A 13,713-nucleotide genomic window follows, 5' to 3' on the forward strand; every position below is an offset into this window, starting at 1 on the left:
CATGCCTTACTCCTGGTGGTGTTGGCCAGGAAAGCTCCCTATTACTCATCTTCTGTGCCTGTATCATGACAGGAATCTGCTTTAGCAGAGGAGTGGTAAAACTGTTTCAAGCTTCTGTTTTAAACTCCCTGTGATATAAAACATGCACTTTAGTTGGACCCTTCTTAAGAAAACCACTTTGATCTAGCTGGCAAGAAAAAATGATTTGCTTTTGTCATGAACCCGTTGTCCAATTGAAAAGAGTAAGTAACCTGCTCACAGTTTTGACAGTTCCAGAATGATTTTTTGCTTTGTGAAGCTGTCTCTGAGTCTGTTCTGATAGCTAATAGGTGCTCTGTGGTTGATCATAAATTCTCTTTGCTCTGTTTGTACAGTTTTCTGGCAGGCAGCTTATATTCTGGTGGTGTTCTCAGTGGCAATGATGCAAATGAAATAGGTATCTCTTACTGTGGTCTTTATAACAGGGGGGCTAGAGGTTCTTCTGTCATTACTTCAGCACATTTTTCAGCACATTTCAGCACATCATTTCTCCCTCTGTGGCTCCCTAGTCTATCCATGTGGCCATCAAGAGTAAAATTCCCTGCGTTGTCGTGGAAGGCTCTGGACGGATTGCTGATGTTATAGCTAGCTTGATGGAGGCAGAAGGCACTCTGGCTTCTTCATGCGTCAAAGAGAGCTTGCTCAGGTATCTGCCTCGCACTATTTCAAGGCTCTCAGAAGAGGAGACTGAAAGCTGGATCAAATGGGTAAGTGCTTGCTATTGTAGAGAGGCTGAACGTGGCAGAAGGGTAGAAAATAAATGGGAGGTCAGGAGCAGCTAGTCTGGGGAAAGACAGCTTGAGTTTGGGTTTAGTTCTGGGTACAGGATTGCTAAAGCCAGGTTGTTGTCTGCTTTCTGGGTGCTTGTGATTCCTCTGGAGCACTGGTTGCTGGATGTGTCTCTTGGCAGATGTGCTGGTTGGTGTCCTGACTCCCTTGTGTGCTTTGTGAAGGAGTGAAATTGGATATGTTGAATCAGGCCTCACACTGCTAGATCCTGCTGGATCGCTCAGAGGCAGAGAGGTATTGCTGCTGCCCTGCAGGTGTTCAAACGGTAGCAATTCTACTCCAGGATTCTCACATTTCAACAAGTTCAACAAGATTTTGCCTTTCTTCCTGCATCCTTTAAGATACCAGGGTGGACAGATTTCCCTTACAGACCAGGGACAAGATCTTTAGTTCTAGAGGCTTAGTTGGTCACGATTTCACCACAGTAGCATCCCTACATCATCTCAAGTAGGACACTTGCTAAATAGACTGTGGACTTACCAGTAGTGTGTACATGGGATGCAGCTGAAGGTAGAACATTGTACATACACCAGCAAAATCTTCTTTTGCCTCTCTATCTTTGACCACAGAGCCCTCAGAATTTAGTTACTGTTGTGATCCTAAGTATTTTCTGGAGACTGGGGAAACTGGAGGACTGAGGAGAGCATTTGCTCATTTGGGTTGGTTGGGCCTGACTTAGGAAACTGTTTTAACTCTCCAGTTACTTGCCCACCAGAGTGACCTGTTTTTAGACATATTTCTGCCCTCCATGACATGGACAGAAAAAATGGATCTCCAAAAAATCTTATTCTGTTATTTTTCAGAAGTCTTAGTTCCAACAACACTTCAGCCCACTCAACAATACATTAACTTAAGCTAATTGACTTTCTCAATTAAAAGCCCAATGCTTTATCCTGGGGTCTGATTCTGTTTTCCTCTCTTACTTAATTATCTCCTACGCGTGTTCACAGCAGGGAGCTGGCAGTGGAGAGTGATTGCATGTTCATAATGGGGGATGGAAAATGGTATGTTCCATCCTGTACATTTATGTCTCTTTCACTCAGCTTTTCTTCCCACCTTTAACTTATTATTATTTATTCTTAATGGATGTAGCATTGCAAGTTGTTCGCAAACCCTGGAGGGGAATTCAGACGCTCATATTTCCACATGTATTTCCTTGGATATGAACCAAACAAAGCTTCTGGTGTTGAAGTTTAAGGAACTATTTTTTTTCTGATAAATCCTGAGTCAAAACTCAGTGAGAACTTGGCAAAACGAGTCCATGGGACATCCTACAAGTTCTGCTGGGCAACGTGCTGTGCTTTCCCCAGTTTTGAGCAGCAGGGTTAGACTAGACCTCCAGAGGTACCTTTTCCTGATTCTGTATTAACAAGCTTACAGGAAAAAGTAGGTTGTGGTCTTTTGCAGAGACAGGCCTGCAGAAAATAAATCTGAACTTGTATTTTGAGCCTGGGGGCTGTGCTATCTCATGCTGAGGAGAAAGAGCTGCACTCTGAGCAGATCACAAGCCTCTGGTTTCCACAAAGACCTGCACTGGAGAGTGTGGAGCTGCTGCAGGCAGCTTTCACAGATAAGCCACTTTTAGTTTCTGCTGGGATGTCTTGTCCTTCAGTTATGAATGACTAAGATTTTTTGTTTTCTGTACACTAGAATGAAAGCTCAGTTATGTGAGAAATTATCTGGTTTCGACAAAACACAAGGAGGTAGAAGCAGTGGTTTATAATAAACTGCCAGGCATTTGTTGAAACGTGGCCTGTCACAATCTGTTTTTCTTTATGAGTGGTTTCTAATTACTGAGATTATATCTTTTTGGTAGCAACAATCTGCATAGGGAGGAATCACAGTCACTTGCTATATATTCAGAGGATAATTAATCTTGGTGACTTTAAATCTCATCTGCTTCTATCTGGACTTGTATAAGTTTTAACTGTATTTGGAAATAGGACTGATGATTGCTACAATATGAATGGGAAATTTTTGTTCAAGATGCTCTAGGAGATCAACTGCTAAACGGTCTAGAGTGCTTTGGAATGGTTCTTCTTTTTGTAGATCAAAGAAGTCCTCGAGAACCCTCATTTACTGACAGTTATCAAAATAGAAGAAGCTGGAGATGAAATTGTGAGCAATGCCATTTCTTTTGCTCTCTACAAAGGCAAGTCGTTGTTCTGTTCTGTTGTGTTTTTTTGTTTGTTTGTTTGTTTTTTCTTTGTGTATGTTAAATAGATGGATAAAGATGGGTTACTCTGGGATTTTGAATAGCAAGTTTCAGCCCTAGGCATGTATATCCTCTGTTGTGCTTTGAGGCGTGCTTGCTTCTTTTTTCTCAGATGATTCCTATACCCTGCTCTGTGCGGAGCACATGGGCATGTTACTTGAAGCATTCTGGGAAGGTGACATTCCCATTTCCTGCATGCTGCATGAAAGGGAAGATATACACATGCGTTGGGCACTAGATGTGTTTCTAAGTTTCCAGAGGCCCCTAAAACCCAATCAGGAAGATGTGCATGAATCTGGGGAAAGATGCTTGGTAGGGGTCTTGTTGAGTAGCGCGTGAAAAGCAGAGATGAGTAAGTACACCAGGAAGCTCTTCTGTGTCTGGTCTTTTACCTAGAGGATTGCTCTTCCTCTGCAGCTTTCAGCACAAATGAACATGACAGAGATAACTGGAATGGGCAGCTGAAGCTGCTGCTGGAGTGGAACCAACTGGACCTGGCCAGTGATGAGATCTTCACCAATGACCGAAACTGGGAGGTACAGATGGCTTCTGTCTGAGGGCAGTGGCATGAGCCAGGGGAGCAGTGATGTAACAGAGCAGAGAGATGTAGCAGCAGCCACTGTCTCAATATCCTATCCTCTGTGTTAAGTAAGACCACCTTTTCCTCCTTGCACTGCTTGCAAAGGTGATCTGCCCATGCTGGAAGTAGTCCACACCACCTAACAAATGCAATTGCATATGGAAAAAGCTGATTCTGATGAAAGTGTGCCAGCATGAAGGAAAATGTGGCAGTTAGTTACTTGTGTCTGGCCTTTAATTCATCTTTTCACACCTCACATGCCTCCTAATATTTGTTCTTCCATTTCTTCCTAGTCTGCTGACCTGCAGGATGTCATGTTCACAGCCTTAGTGAAAGACAGGCCCAAATTTGTTCGTCTCTTCTTGGAAAATGGCCTGAACCTGAGGAAATTCCTTACCACAGAGGTCCTTAAGGAACTGTACACCAACAACTTCAGTAGCTTGGTGTTCAAGAACCTGCAGATTGCAAAGAACTCCTATAATGATGCACTTCTCACATTTGTGTGGAAGATGGTTGAAGACTTCCGAAGAGGTCTCAAAAAAGATGATAAAAATAGCAAGGATGAGATGGAGATACATATTTCAGTAAGTGATGAACAGTTGCATTCCACTACGCATCCCTGAAAAGGGAAAAATGCAAAAAATATGTTTTGTTTCTGGTATAGTAGGATTTGCTTTTAACAGTAGGCCTTATTTTATACTTAACATGTTTCCTCATATTACAAATACTTGTAAGGATTGTTTAGCTATGAGAAAAGTGGCTGGTTTATTTGGATGTTGAGTTGTAAGATTTTCTATTAGAGCAATCAGTGCTGTGATGCTTGTATTTTACACCAATATAAATTCAGAGCCCAGTACTGAAGTACCAGCTGGGCATGAGTAATTTGGACTCATATCTGGGTACAGAGTATTGTATTTTGTGCTCTAAACCTTGCTTATTGCAAGAGTGTCAAGCACCTTCTGGACCTTATTTCATCGTCAGATAGAACCGCATTTCTTAGTTATCACTAAGATCCAGGTCCAAATCGCAAAACCAGAGCCTAGGGATCAGATATTAAGTGTCTGAAATCAGTTGTGGACTTCAGAGACATAATGCAACTTGTGTGACAATTAGGGGAAATTTGGTTTAAAACTGCTAGTTAGCTTTGAGAGTTTCCACTGAAGCTTTTTGCTTCTTAAAAGTTTTGTCGCTCAGGAGTTATTTCACAACCGCTTTGCAATCTGCTGGTGCAAACTGCCCTAATGCAAAGCAGTTGGTAGTGTAGAACTTTGTGTCTGTTTCAGATTTTGTCAAGTTCAGGGTCTTGCTCGAATACAAAACGCCTATTGGTGTAAAATTAGCATTCCTTTTAGAGGATCCTAATCTGTGTTATTTAAACACAAAGTCAAGCTGTGAATGAGACTGTCTGAACTGCATGGGTTAAAGCAGAAAGTGATTTTGACCCAAATGTCCTTTAATGCACATTTAGGAAAAGCAGTGGGGCTAAGTCTTCCAAACAAAACAGGAAAATATAAGGCTGCTGTAACTTAGAGTAGTGTGTGACAAGTGCCAGATGGCCAAGAAAGGGAACATGTGGAAAGGGAATAAGTGGGATGGCTTTAAAAGGAAGAAAACAGAGAATGGAGAATGACAGGCTAAGGACTTGTTCCAGGAGCTTAGGTCTGAGGAGTCCTTGCTCTTCCTTTCAGAATGAGTGCCCTATCACAAGGCATCCATTGCAAGCTCTGTTTATTTGGTCAGTTCTTCAGAACAAGAAAGAGTTGTCCAAAGTCATTTGGGAGCAAGTAAGTTGAGTTCTTCTTTGTTCCTCCACACACATCACAGTGGTGTTCCTTGTCTTTGGGCTGTAGGCCTTTGAAGGCTCCCGATCCATTGTCAAACACAAAACCACAACAGATAATTGTTACGTGGCTCTGTAAGTAGGTTGAATATTACCCATTTTGTGCTTGGTTATGGGTTTCATATCTTCCTTTTATAATGTCAGGTATGTGTCAGCAGTCCAAACTAGCATTTACAGATAGTTACATTTTCTTATCTGTTTTCAAGTTTGAAGGCTGAGTTCATAGAATCACTCAGGTTGGAATAGACCTCTAGGATCTTCTAGTCTAACCTAGCAGACCTGAAGTCTGCCCTCTGGAAGTCCATGGTGGCAGTTCTGCTAACCCCTCTATTCCACCGAGTTCCCCCCACCGTTTTGTAACATGGATGTGTTGTGATTCTGGCTATTTGATTTAAATCCATTTCTAATTTTCATTAGACAATATCTTTAGTTATGATTTCATCAAATACATAATTCACAGGCTGCAAATGTGAGGCTAAATAAAAGCAAAGCTGATGGATGCTCCTGCTCATATCGGTCTATCTCCAAAATTGAGCACGTCTTCCCTGGTATGTACTAAAAATAGTACATTTGGTCCAGGCTGGTGGACAATAAATATGGTAGCGTAGCTCATAGCAGAGCAGACCCTCTTCTGTGAATCTTCTGTCAGAGATAAAAAGCTGGTATCTAACTGTTAAACAGGAGAACTTTTCAGACTGGTCACAAAGATGTTACCAAACCAGTACAGTGATAATTATCATTCGTTTTGTAGAACTGGTTCTTCATTGGCCAGTCTTGACTAGGAACTGAGCAGCTGGAAAAAGAGCAGGATAACTTTTAAAGAATATATCACATTCCCTTTCCAGAAGGGTTTACATGACTTTACTCTCTCCATAGACCAGAGGTTGCACTTTGGCAGCCCTCGGGGCCAGTAAGCTTCTGAAAAGCATGGCAAAGGTGAAGAATGACATAAATGCTGCTGGTGAGTCTGAGGAACTCGCTAATGAGTATGAGACAAGAGCAGTAGGTAAGTGCCTTCAGTGAGTCCTTTAGAAATTTAACAGACGTGTCAGAGATCAGGATGCTGTTTCATTTCTTGGAATGTTACTTGTTTTAATGATCTCCAGATCTGATGTATAGTGATGATCGCACAGTGATGTTTTTATTTTGTGCAGATAATGCAAACTGAAAACCATGCTGGTTTTGTTTAGCAGAATGCAAGGCAAGAGAGTTCATTAAATTTGCCTGAAATGCTGCCCAAAAATTCAGCCTGATTTGGAAAGAAGAGAATGACATCTCAAAAGGGAGTAGAAATAAACTTCCATTTAGAAAACTAGATATCTATCATCAAATCATAGAAAGATAGAATGGTTTGGGTTGGAAGGGACTTTAACGACCATCTGTTTCCAACCCCCTGCCATGGGCAGGGACAGCTTTCACTAGACGAGGTTGCCCAAAGCCCCCTCCAACCTAGCCTTGAACACTTCCAGGGATGGGGCATCCACAGCTTCTCTGGGCAGCCTGTGCCAGTAATATCAAAATATGTTTTTAATGCTTCTACACTGTCTGTTCCCATTAAAATCCATGTTTCCTGTCTGAACAGCTTGCCTCCAAAAGCAAGAGTTCGGGCATTTTTTTGTAGAGATCTTCTTTCATTGGGAAGAAGAGTTGCCTCTTGTAATGGCAAGGCTGAAGAAGGGTGCCCAGAAATAGAGAATACAGAATAAGAGAAACTTTCTTCATGAGTACCAGTAACGTTCAAGTTGAGAAGTGTCCGCCTTCAAATTTGTAGTAGTACTGCAAAGTAGGAGTGAGAATAAATTACAGTTGAAAAGTGTATTGAATACCTAAATTCTGAACTACAAAATCACATGCCTCTCCTTGTTCCCCAAAGACAAGCGATACTGTCGCTTACTGAGAATGCAGATCTATCTCAGTCCTTTTTCTTTCTTTGTATGGCCTTCAGTTTCTCCTGTTACAAAAGGTTGTCAGTGATCCAGAACTGAGCCCTGCATCTCATGTGCCAGAATAACAAATATTTCTTATTTAAAGACTAATTGGTGACAGGATGTGGTGGGTGCTCTTTATTTATTTTTTTAAGACTACCATTTTCTGGAACAATAATGCTCATATTTTCTTAATGCTTAGATATCCTGCAAAACATTCAGAGAAATACACAAATGAAAGCCAATGCAGGTGGCAGATGGCAGATTAATTTGTAGCACCCACAGTTTACAAATTGTCTGTGATCCGTACTGTAGTGCAGGATTGTAGTTCCTTAACTTGGAGGGAAATACCATAGTGTTGCCTCTGGGGGCTTTATTATGGGTTATGGCCTTGTTCTCTTGACTGATCTGGATATGGAAAATGGTCAATCTGTAACTCCATTTCTGTCAAGCAATTTGCTGTCATAATCGTGAGTCCCATTAGGTGATGGTTAAGGTGTAATAGCCCTGCAGGTTGAGTAGGGAAACCATGGAAATGTTGCTGGAAAGGGCCTCTGGAGGCCTTAAGTCCCACCTTCGTGTTGAGGTAGAGCTCTTACCAAGACTAAATCTCTTCTGTCATGGTTTTGCTTAGCCAAATCTTGAAAATCTCCACAGACTGATAGTGTTTTATTGCTCCTAAAAGCAGACCGTGTTTGTCCTTGCTCTAGGTCTAATGGAGCCTAGATTGACCTGTTGAACTTCTAGCCTTATATTTATTTATATCTGTATCAGAATGATTACAGAGCTATTTCATTGTCTGCTAAGGAGTGCATGCATTGAAAAATTCTTGCTTGTCCTGCTTCACAAGGTGAAGCTTAGGCTTTCCTATAGGTATCTAGATCCACTGGGCCTGATGTTGAGAAGTGCACAGGCTCCATTGAAGTCTGTTATCAAGACTGATCTGCATATTGCAGTGTATATGGTAACACCACTGAAGGTATTGCTGTTTGTGTGCATCTTTGCAGTTATGGTAACAAAGCTGGTCAGGAAAATGCCTGGGAAAATCTCCTGTTGGAGAGAAGCACTTCTAGCAAAGGCTGGTTTGTTTTCTGAGTGGCTGGACTGCTCTTCAGGCAGTGGCATGCTGTGCCCTGTCATAGATATACCAACAGCACTGCCGTTGAGTGGGAAGTGGCCAAAGCTGGAAACAGAAATTACTTTTTATTGCAATTAAATGTCTTTGTAGTGAAACGGTGGCCTGAGTTTTCATCCTGGCCTAGTATGTGTACAACACAAAACCCAGACGTGTTACCTGGGTCATTGGTCTAGCTACTTTCCGTACAGAATTGTCCTGCAATTCAGACTTTGTTTTTCACACCATACATATGGTTGGTGGCAAAAATCTAGGGGCAGGATAAGATGCGTATAGCTCTTCTTCAACAACCATGTTTGCAATGCATTTTTCTCAATGAAAAACTATCAAATTCTGCCCACATTGTTTAATTCTGTTAGTATGGGACTGCTGACACTTACTATAACTCATATCAGTGCTAAATGAATGAAAAGAAAATGATACTAGCAAAAGTACTGAATCATTTGAGTAGTTCACATTTTTGTTCGATTTTCAGTGCAGAACTCATCTTAATATTATCTCTGTGCAAGCTGATTTGATATTACAATTTTTCATCCAGACATGAATTCTGTATGAAAGCTTAATACATGCAAGTGTGTTAAGAATAGAGAATTAAGAATACTTGTTTTTTTTCCAAATGTTCAGCATGATGAAGAGTTCTTGAATCTGTATGCTTTAATATTTTTTTTTTTAGTCACTAAAGGCAGTTGCATCCCAGTTAGTGGAAAACTGAGTGGGAATTTGGAGCTCAGTGTGCGAGTGTGTTGGAAAGTGTATGTAGAAATATGCAGCAGGTACAATATGAATGAGTACTAATGCTGCAGGGCTGGGCTGGGTAATTCCTGCCCTTTGGGCTGTGCAGCTGTTGTCAAACAGGGACAGAGTCGGGGACAGATTTGATAGAGTTGCTTTCTCTCCTTATTGGGTGGCCTCTTTCCTCCAGAGCTGTTCACCGAGTGCTACAGCAATGATGAAGATCTGGCTGAGCAGCTGCTGACCTATTCCTGTGAAGCCTGGGGAGGGAGCAATTGCCTGGAACTAGCAGTGGAAGCAAAAGACCAGCAATTCATTGCGCAGCCAGGGGTGCAGGTAATATCAATGACAAGAAGGTGCATGGATTGCTGTAACTCATGTGATCTGGGTGACTTCTAAAATAAGAAAAGCAAATATTCTTCCTGCCAAAATGCTGCATCCATGGGACTAGCCCGTGCGAGGCCACAGCTCAGACACTGCCCTCATGGAGGTCAGAACCTAGGGGTGATGTTTCCCAGCCGTGTGAATGCAGAGCTTTGTGTGGCTGTAGCAAAGCCCTCTCCCACAGGGTGCTCACAGAACCAACTTCTGCAGTGCTGTGAAATGCATCCCAGAGAGCACGGATTGTGCCCGGTGGGGGACAACGTGTGGCTAACAGCTGATGGCTGATTTGCCCACAAATACTAAGTCAAGAGGGGAAGACAATTTAGAACTGTAAATCATAAAAACCTAGATGATGAAGACTGCCTAAAGTGACTTCCCCCTTGGCACAAGTCATATGTGTACACAGTGTGGATGTACTGCCCAGTGTGAAGTGCCTTATAAATCAGGTCAGCTCCTGTTTAGCCTCACATTCAACTCCTTCTCAGACAGGCTAGGGGATGGCTGGACTAAAGAACCAGCACACTGTTACTGATGCAGAAAACATTCTCTATTACTGAAATAGGAATCCCAGTTATTTTATTTTAAATCTCAAAGCTTTTTTCTTCTTCTTCTTTTTTTTCCCTCCTAAATCGAATGTCCTCTAATAGCATTCCAAAGTTATTTTGTTGCTGTTACAACAAACAAGGGTATTTTCTTCTTCCCTGCAGAATTTCCTTTCCAAGCAGTGGTATGGAGAGATTTCAAGAGATACTAAGAATTGGAAGATTATACTGTGTCTCTTCTTTTTCCCTTTAATAGGCTGTGGTTTCATCTCATTCAGGTAATCAGCTGGCTTCTCATTAACAGAAGTAAAACAAATAAATTAATCATAGGATCATACAGCAATTCAGGCTGAAAGGGACCTCTCAAGATCATCCCCCTGCTCGAGCAGATTGACCAGGACTATGTCCAGTCGGGTTTTGAGTATCTCCATGGATGGGCACTCCACAACCTCTGACTGAACCTCTTCCAGTGTTCAGTCACTTTCAGATAAAGATATTTAATGGCTCAAAGGTCTTTTAACAGATTGTTTTCTCACTCTGATCTGGAGTTAATATATGCCAATTTACTTGTATGCCTGATGCCAGATGCAGAATGGCATTGCCTTTAAAGTGCTAGTCCTATACTAGTCTTTGTACCTTTCTAGTTTTCACTTTGACAAAACACAGATATTTCCAGGCATAAGGCTGTGCTTTGATACCTTTTCCCTCTTCTAATTTCTCAGGAAAAAACCCGTGGAGAAGAGTAAGAAACTCTTCCTGTATTATGTGTCTTTCTTCACCTCACCCTTTGTGGTCTTCTCCTGGAATGTTATCTTCTACATTGCTTTCCTGTTGCTCTTCGCCTACGTGTTGCTTATGGATTTCCAGAAGGAACCTACTGTCCTGGAGATGATCCTTTACGTGCTGGTCTTCATCCTGCTTTGTGATGAAGTGAGACAAGTAGGCAGCGCTTGCAAACCAAAAATGTTTAATGCTAGAATAGAAGCTTTATGTTGGCAGCTGCCTGTAGCTTAAGGCAGTGCAGGCCACTTCTAAGTTACAGGGGAACCACCTCCTGGGACTTCCCGATGTTTAATTCCTAGATATGTCCCAATAACTGCAGGCTGTTGAGCTGTGATCCACACAGCTATTGAGGCTGTATGGATATGCTGATGCCGCTGGAGATGCTTCTTAGGACTGCTTGGCTGAGGTTGCTAAAGCAGTTGAGATTAGAGAGGTTAGGTTTAGCAGAATATATGCTTAGATACATGCCTGTAGGTCAAGTGATCCTTGCCCTTGCTTCTCCACATCTCCCTTTCTTTTCAATGAGCAACGTATCTTTATGTATTTATGTTTATCTCTTAGTCATAAATACAGTTTTTGCTAGTTTTACATAGTCCCAAGTACCAGCCTGGGACTGCCTACGTTTTTGTACTGATGTGGTGTGGGAACAGTGTGCAGGACTGCCTTTATAGCCAATGCCATAGCTGATACTCTTCTCACTTCATAAGACCACCTTAATGAAGAAGGCTTGGCATCTACTAAAAAAAGAAATACTTTCCAGGTTAGATGAGTATTCTAGATGAGTTTGGGGGATTTTGTTTGGTTGTTTTGTTTTTTCTCCTTCCCCTAAGTACGGTGGATTTGGCCTGTTTCTGAAGATTTCAGGATCAGGCTTTTCAGGCAAGCCAGACTGTGCTCAGGATAGTGGAGACATGAGTCAAAAAGTGCTGGGGCCATCAGAAGAGAAATGGATGTGTGGTTTCAGTGCAGTGCTGCCTTCTGCTTGTCCTGTGAGGCGTTAGTCTCCAAATGACTGTTTCTGGGTGACCTGCTGAATCAGGCTACCCTGCAATCACATTTCTTATGTGAGCTTCAATGACATTACTGAGTGTTGATGTTGCTATGCTTAGATTTCTGTGCAGTCTTTTTCCTTTTTGGAATAGTCAAGGCAGCACCCAGTTTAAGCCAAATTTACTTGCTAAGGAAAATGGGGGAAAAGTAAAAGACTGTTGCAATTAAAACACTAATGGAGTGTTTATTTTTGCTGATTTAGGTTCTGGTGTCTCTGGACCTGTCATTGCACTTCCTGTGTGTACCCAGCAGAGATCCAGGGGGAAGCCTTAGGGATAGAAACCTTTTTTCCTATGCCATTTTTTTCCCACTTATCTGAGCAGGTAGAACAGTTTCAGATCCCAGTCATTGCATTAATAGCTAGTGGCCAGACTGTGCCAATTCGACTCTGGGAGTGGAGGCAGCTAAAACACAGACTTGATTGAAACACAGACTTGCTTGAATAGCAAAGTGTTGCTCTCATAACTTCTGCATTTGGAAGAAAATTCCCTTTGATCTGTGTGTATCCCTCTAAAGTACCGAGAAGAAAATTGCCATGGATATGTTAGTTATAAAGAGATTCAGTGATCAGTACTCTGCTGATTGAGAATTATTTAAGCCTTGGTTATTTCAATGTAAATTAAGAAGAAAATAAAATTCTGCTTTGTAGCAATTTACAGCTCTGGGATATGCAGGGAAAAATCTGGAAATTGATATAATGAGCCAGCATTTTGCCTCCTGAATGCTGGTGCTTTCCCAGGAGACTGCACCCAACACAGGCTGCAGCACTGTAATGGCTTGTTGAACCTCCAATTATCTGCCAGTGCATGAAATTGCTTTCAACAACTGCACATGAATTAAGGGGTTGGAGTTGATTTTGTTGATCACACAAGTCAGATCATCACAGACATGAATGAAATTAGGGAGTGAATGTGGGCAGCTGACTTTCAGCAGAGGCTTTGCAGTGGATTTGTTTTTTATAATCAGGGCTTGGTCTGTTTCTTCAGGCCCAGTGGAGGTTTCTCCTGATTAAACTAGTTCTGACTTAGACCCAGAAGTTTGTTGCACATGCTTTAGATCCAGGATGCACTGCCAGTTATTTGATCTGGAGCAGTGTAGAGATTCTCATTAGCCTTGCAATTCAGAATTAGAGTTAAGGAGTTAGAAAAATAAATTAAATGTGTATCTTTGATCAAAAACGTGTGTAGCCAGAGACAGGTCCCTGAATGAGCTATGTGAAGAAAGAGAAGCCCTGAAACAGCAACCCTCCTGCCTCCCCCCAGTGCTTTATCTGCTCCCAGGGGGCAAAAGCAAGTCTCCTTTGACCCATTTGGCAGCAGTTTTGCTGGAGCATACCGTCACCTACTCTGAAGCTCCCCTAGCAGCATGTGTGTACGTATGTGATCGCTCAGCACATCAGCCTCAGCCCATGTCAGGAGCACTCCTTCCTCTCCCCATGCACAAGCATCCGTGTGAGCTGGTTGTGTCCTGTGAGCACAGAAACCCTCATTGTGACACAGCGCTTGTGTCACCGACGTGCCTAACTGGTCCCAGTGCAAGAGCATTAGCCTAGGCCACCTGGGCTGCAGGAAAAAAATGTGTTAGTGATCCCTAAATGCAGAAAATCCCAATCTATCGTCCTAATAAAGTTAACAAAAAAAAAAAAAAAAATGATGTCAGTAATGTCTGGTATTGCTGTGTATACTAAAAACAAATCTCC

The 13,713-nt window shown here is 42.0% G+C and overlaps 1 protein-coding gene across 3 annotated transcripts in view; it reads left to right on the forward strand.

Annotated features, from left to right (window-relative positions):
- The window catches only part of TRPM8 (transient receptor potential cation channel subfamily M member 8), a 42,699-nt gene that overhangs the window by 12,969 nt on the left and 16,017 nt on the right, over positions 1 to 13,713 (forward strand). For 2 of the 3 annotated variants that reach the window (XM_032189759.1, XM_032189761.1), the window contains exons 9-17: positions 549 to 746; positions 2,878 to 2,980; positions 3,461 to 3,579; positions 3,917 to 4,207; positions 5,312 to 5,407; positions 6,340 to 6,469; positions 9,446 to 9,591; positions 10,347 to 10,459; positions 10,904 to 11,120. In XM_032189759.1, the coding sequence (XP_032045650.1) occupies positions 549 to 746; positions 2,878 to 2,980; positions 3,461 to 3,579; positions 3,917 to 4,207; positions 5,312 to 5,407; positions 6,340 to 6,469; positions 9,446 to 9,591; positions 10,347 to 10,459; positions 10,904 to 11,120 (1,413 nt within the window). The remainder of the gene's footprint in view (positions 1 to 548; positions 747 to 2,877; positions 2,981 to 3,460; positions 3,580 to 3,916; positions 4,208 to 5,311; positions 5,408 to 6,339; positions 6,470 to 9,445; positions 9,592 to 10,346; positions 10,460 to 10,903; positions 11,121 to 13,713) is intronic. The other variant, XM_032189760.1, reaches the window with a different exon arrangement.

Source organism: Aythya fuligula, chromosome 6 (genome assembly GCF_009819795.1).
Source record: "Aythya fuligula isolate bAytFul2 chromosome 6, bAytFul2.pri, whole genome shotgun sequence".
Taxonomy (NCBI): Eukaryota; Metazoa; Chordata; class Aves; order Anseriformes; family Anatidae; genus Aythya; species Aythya fuligula.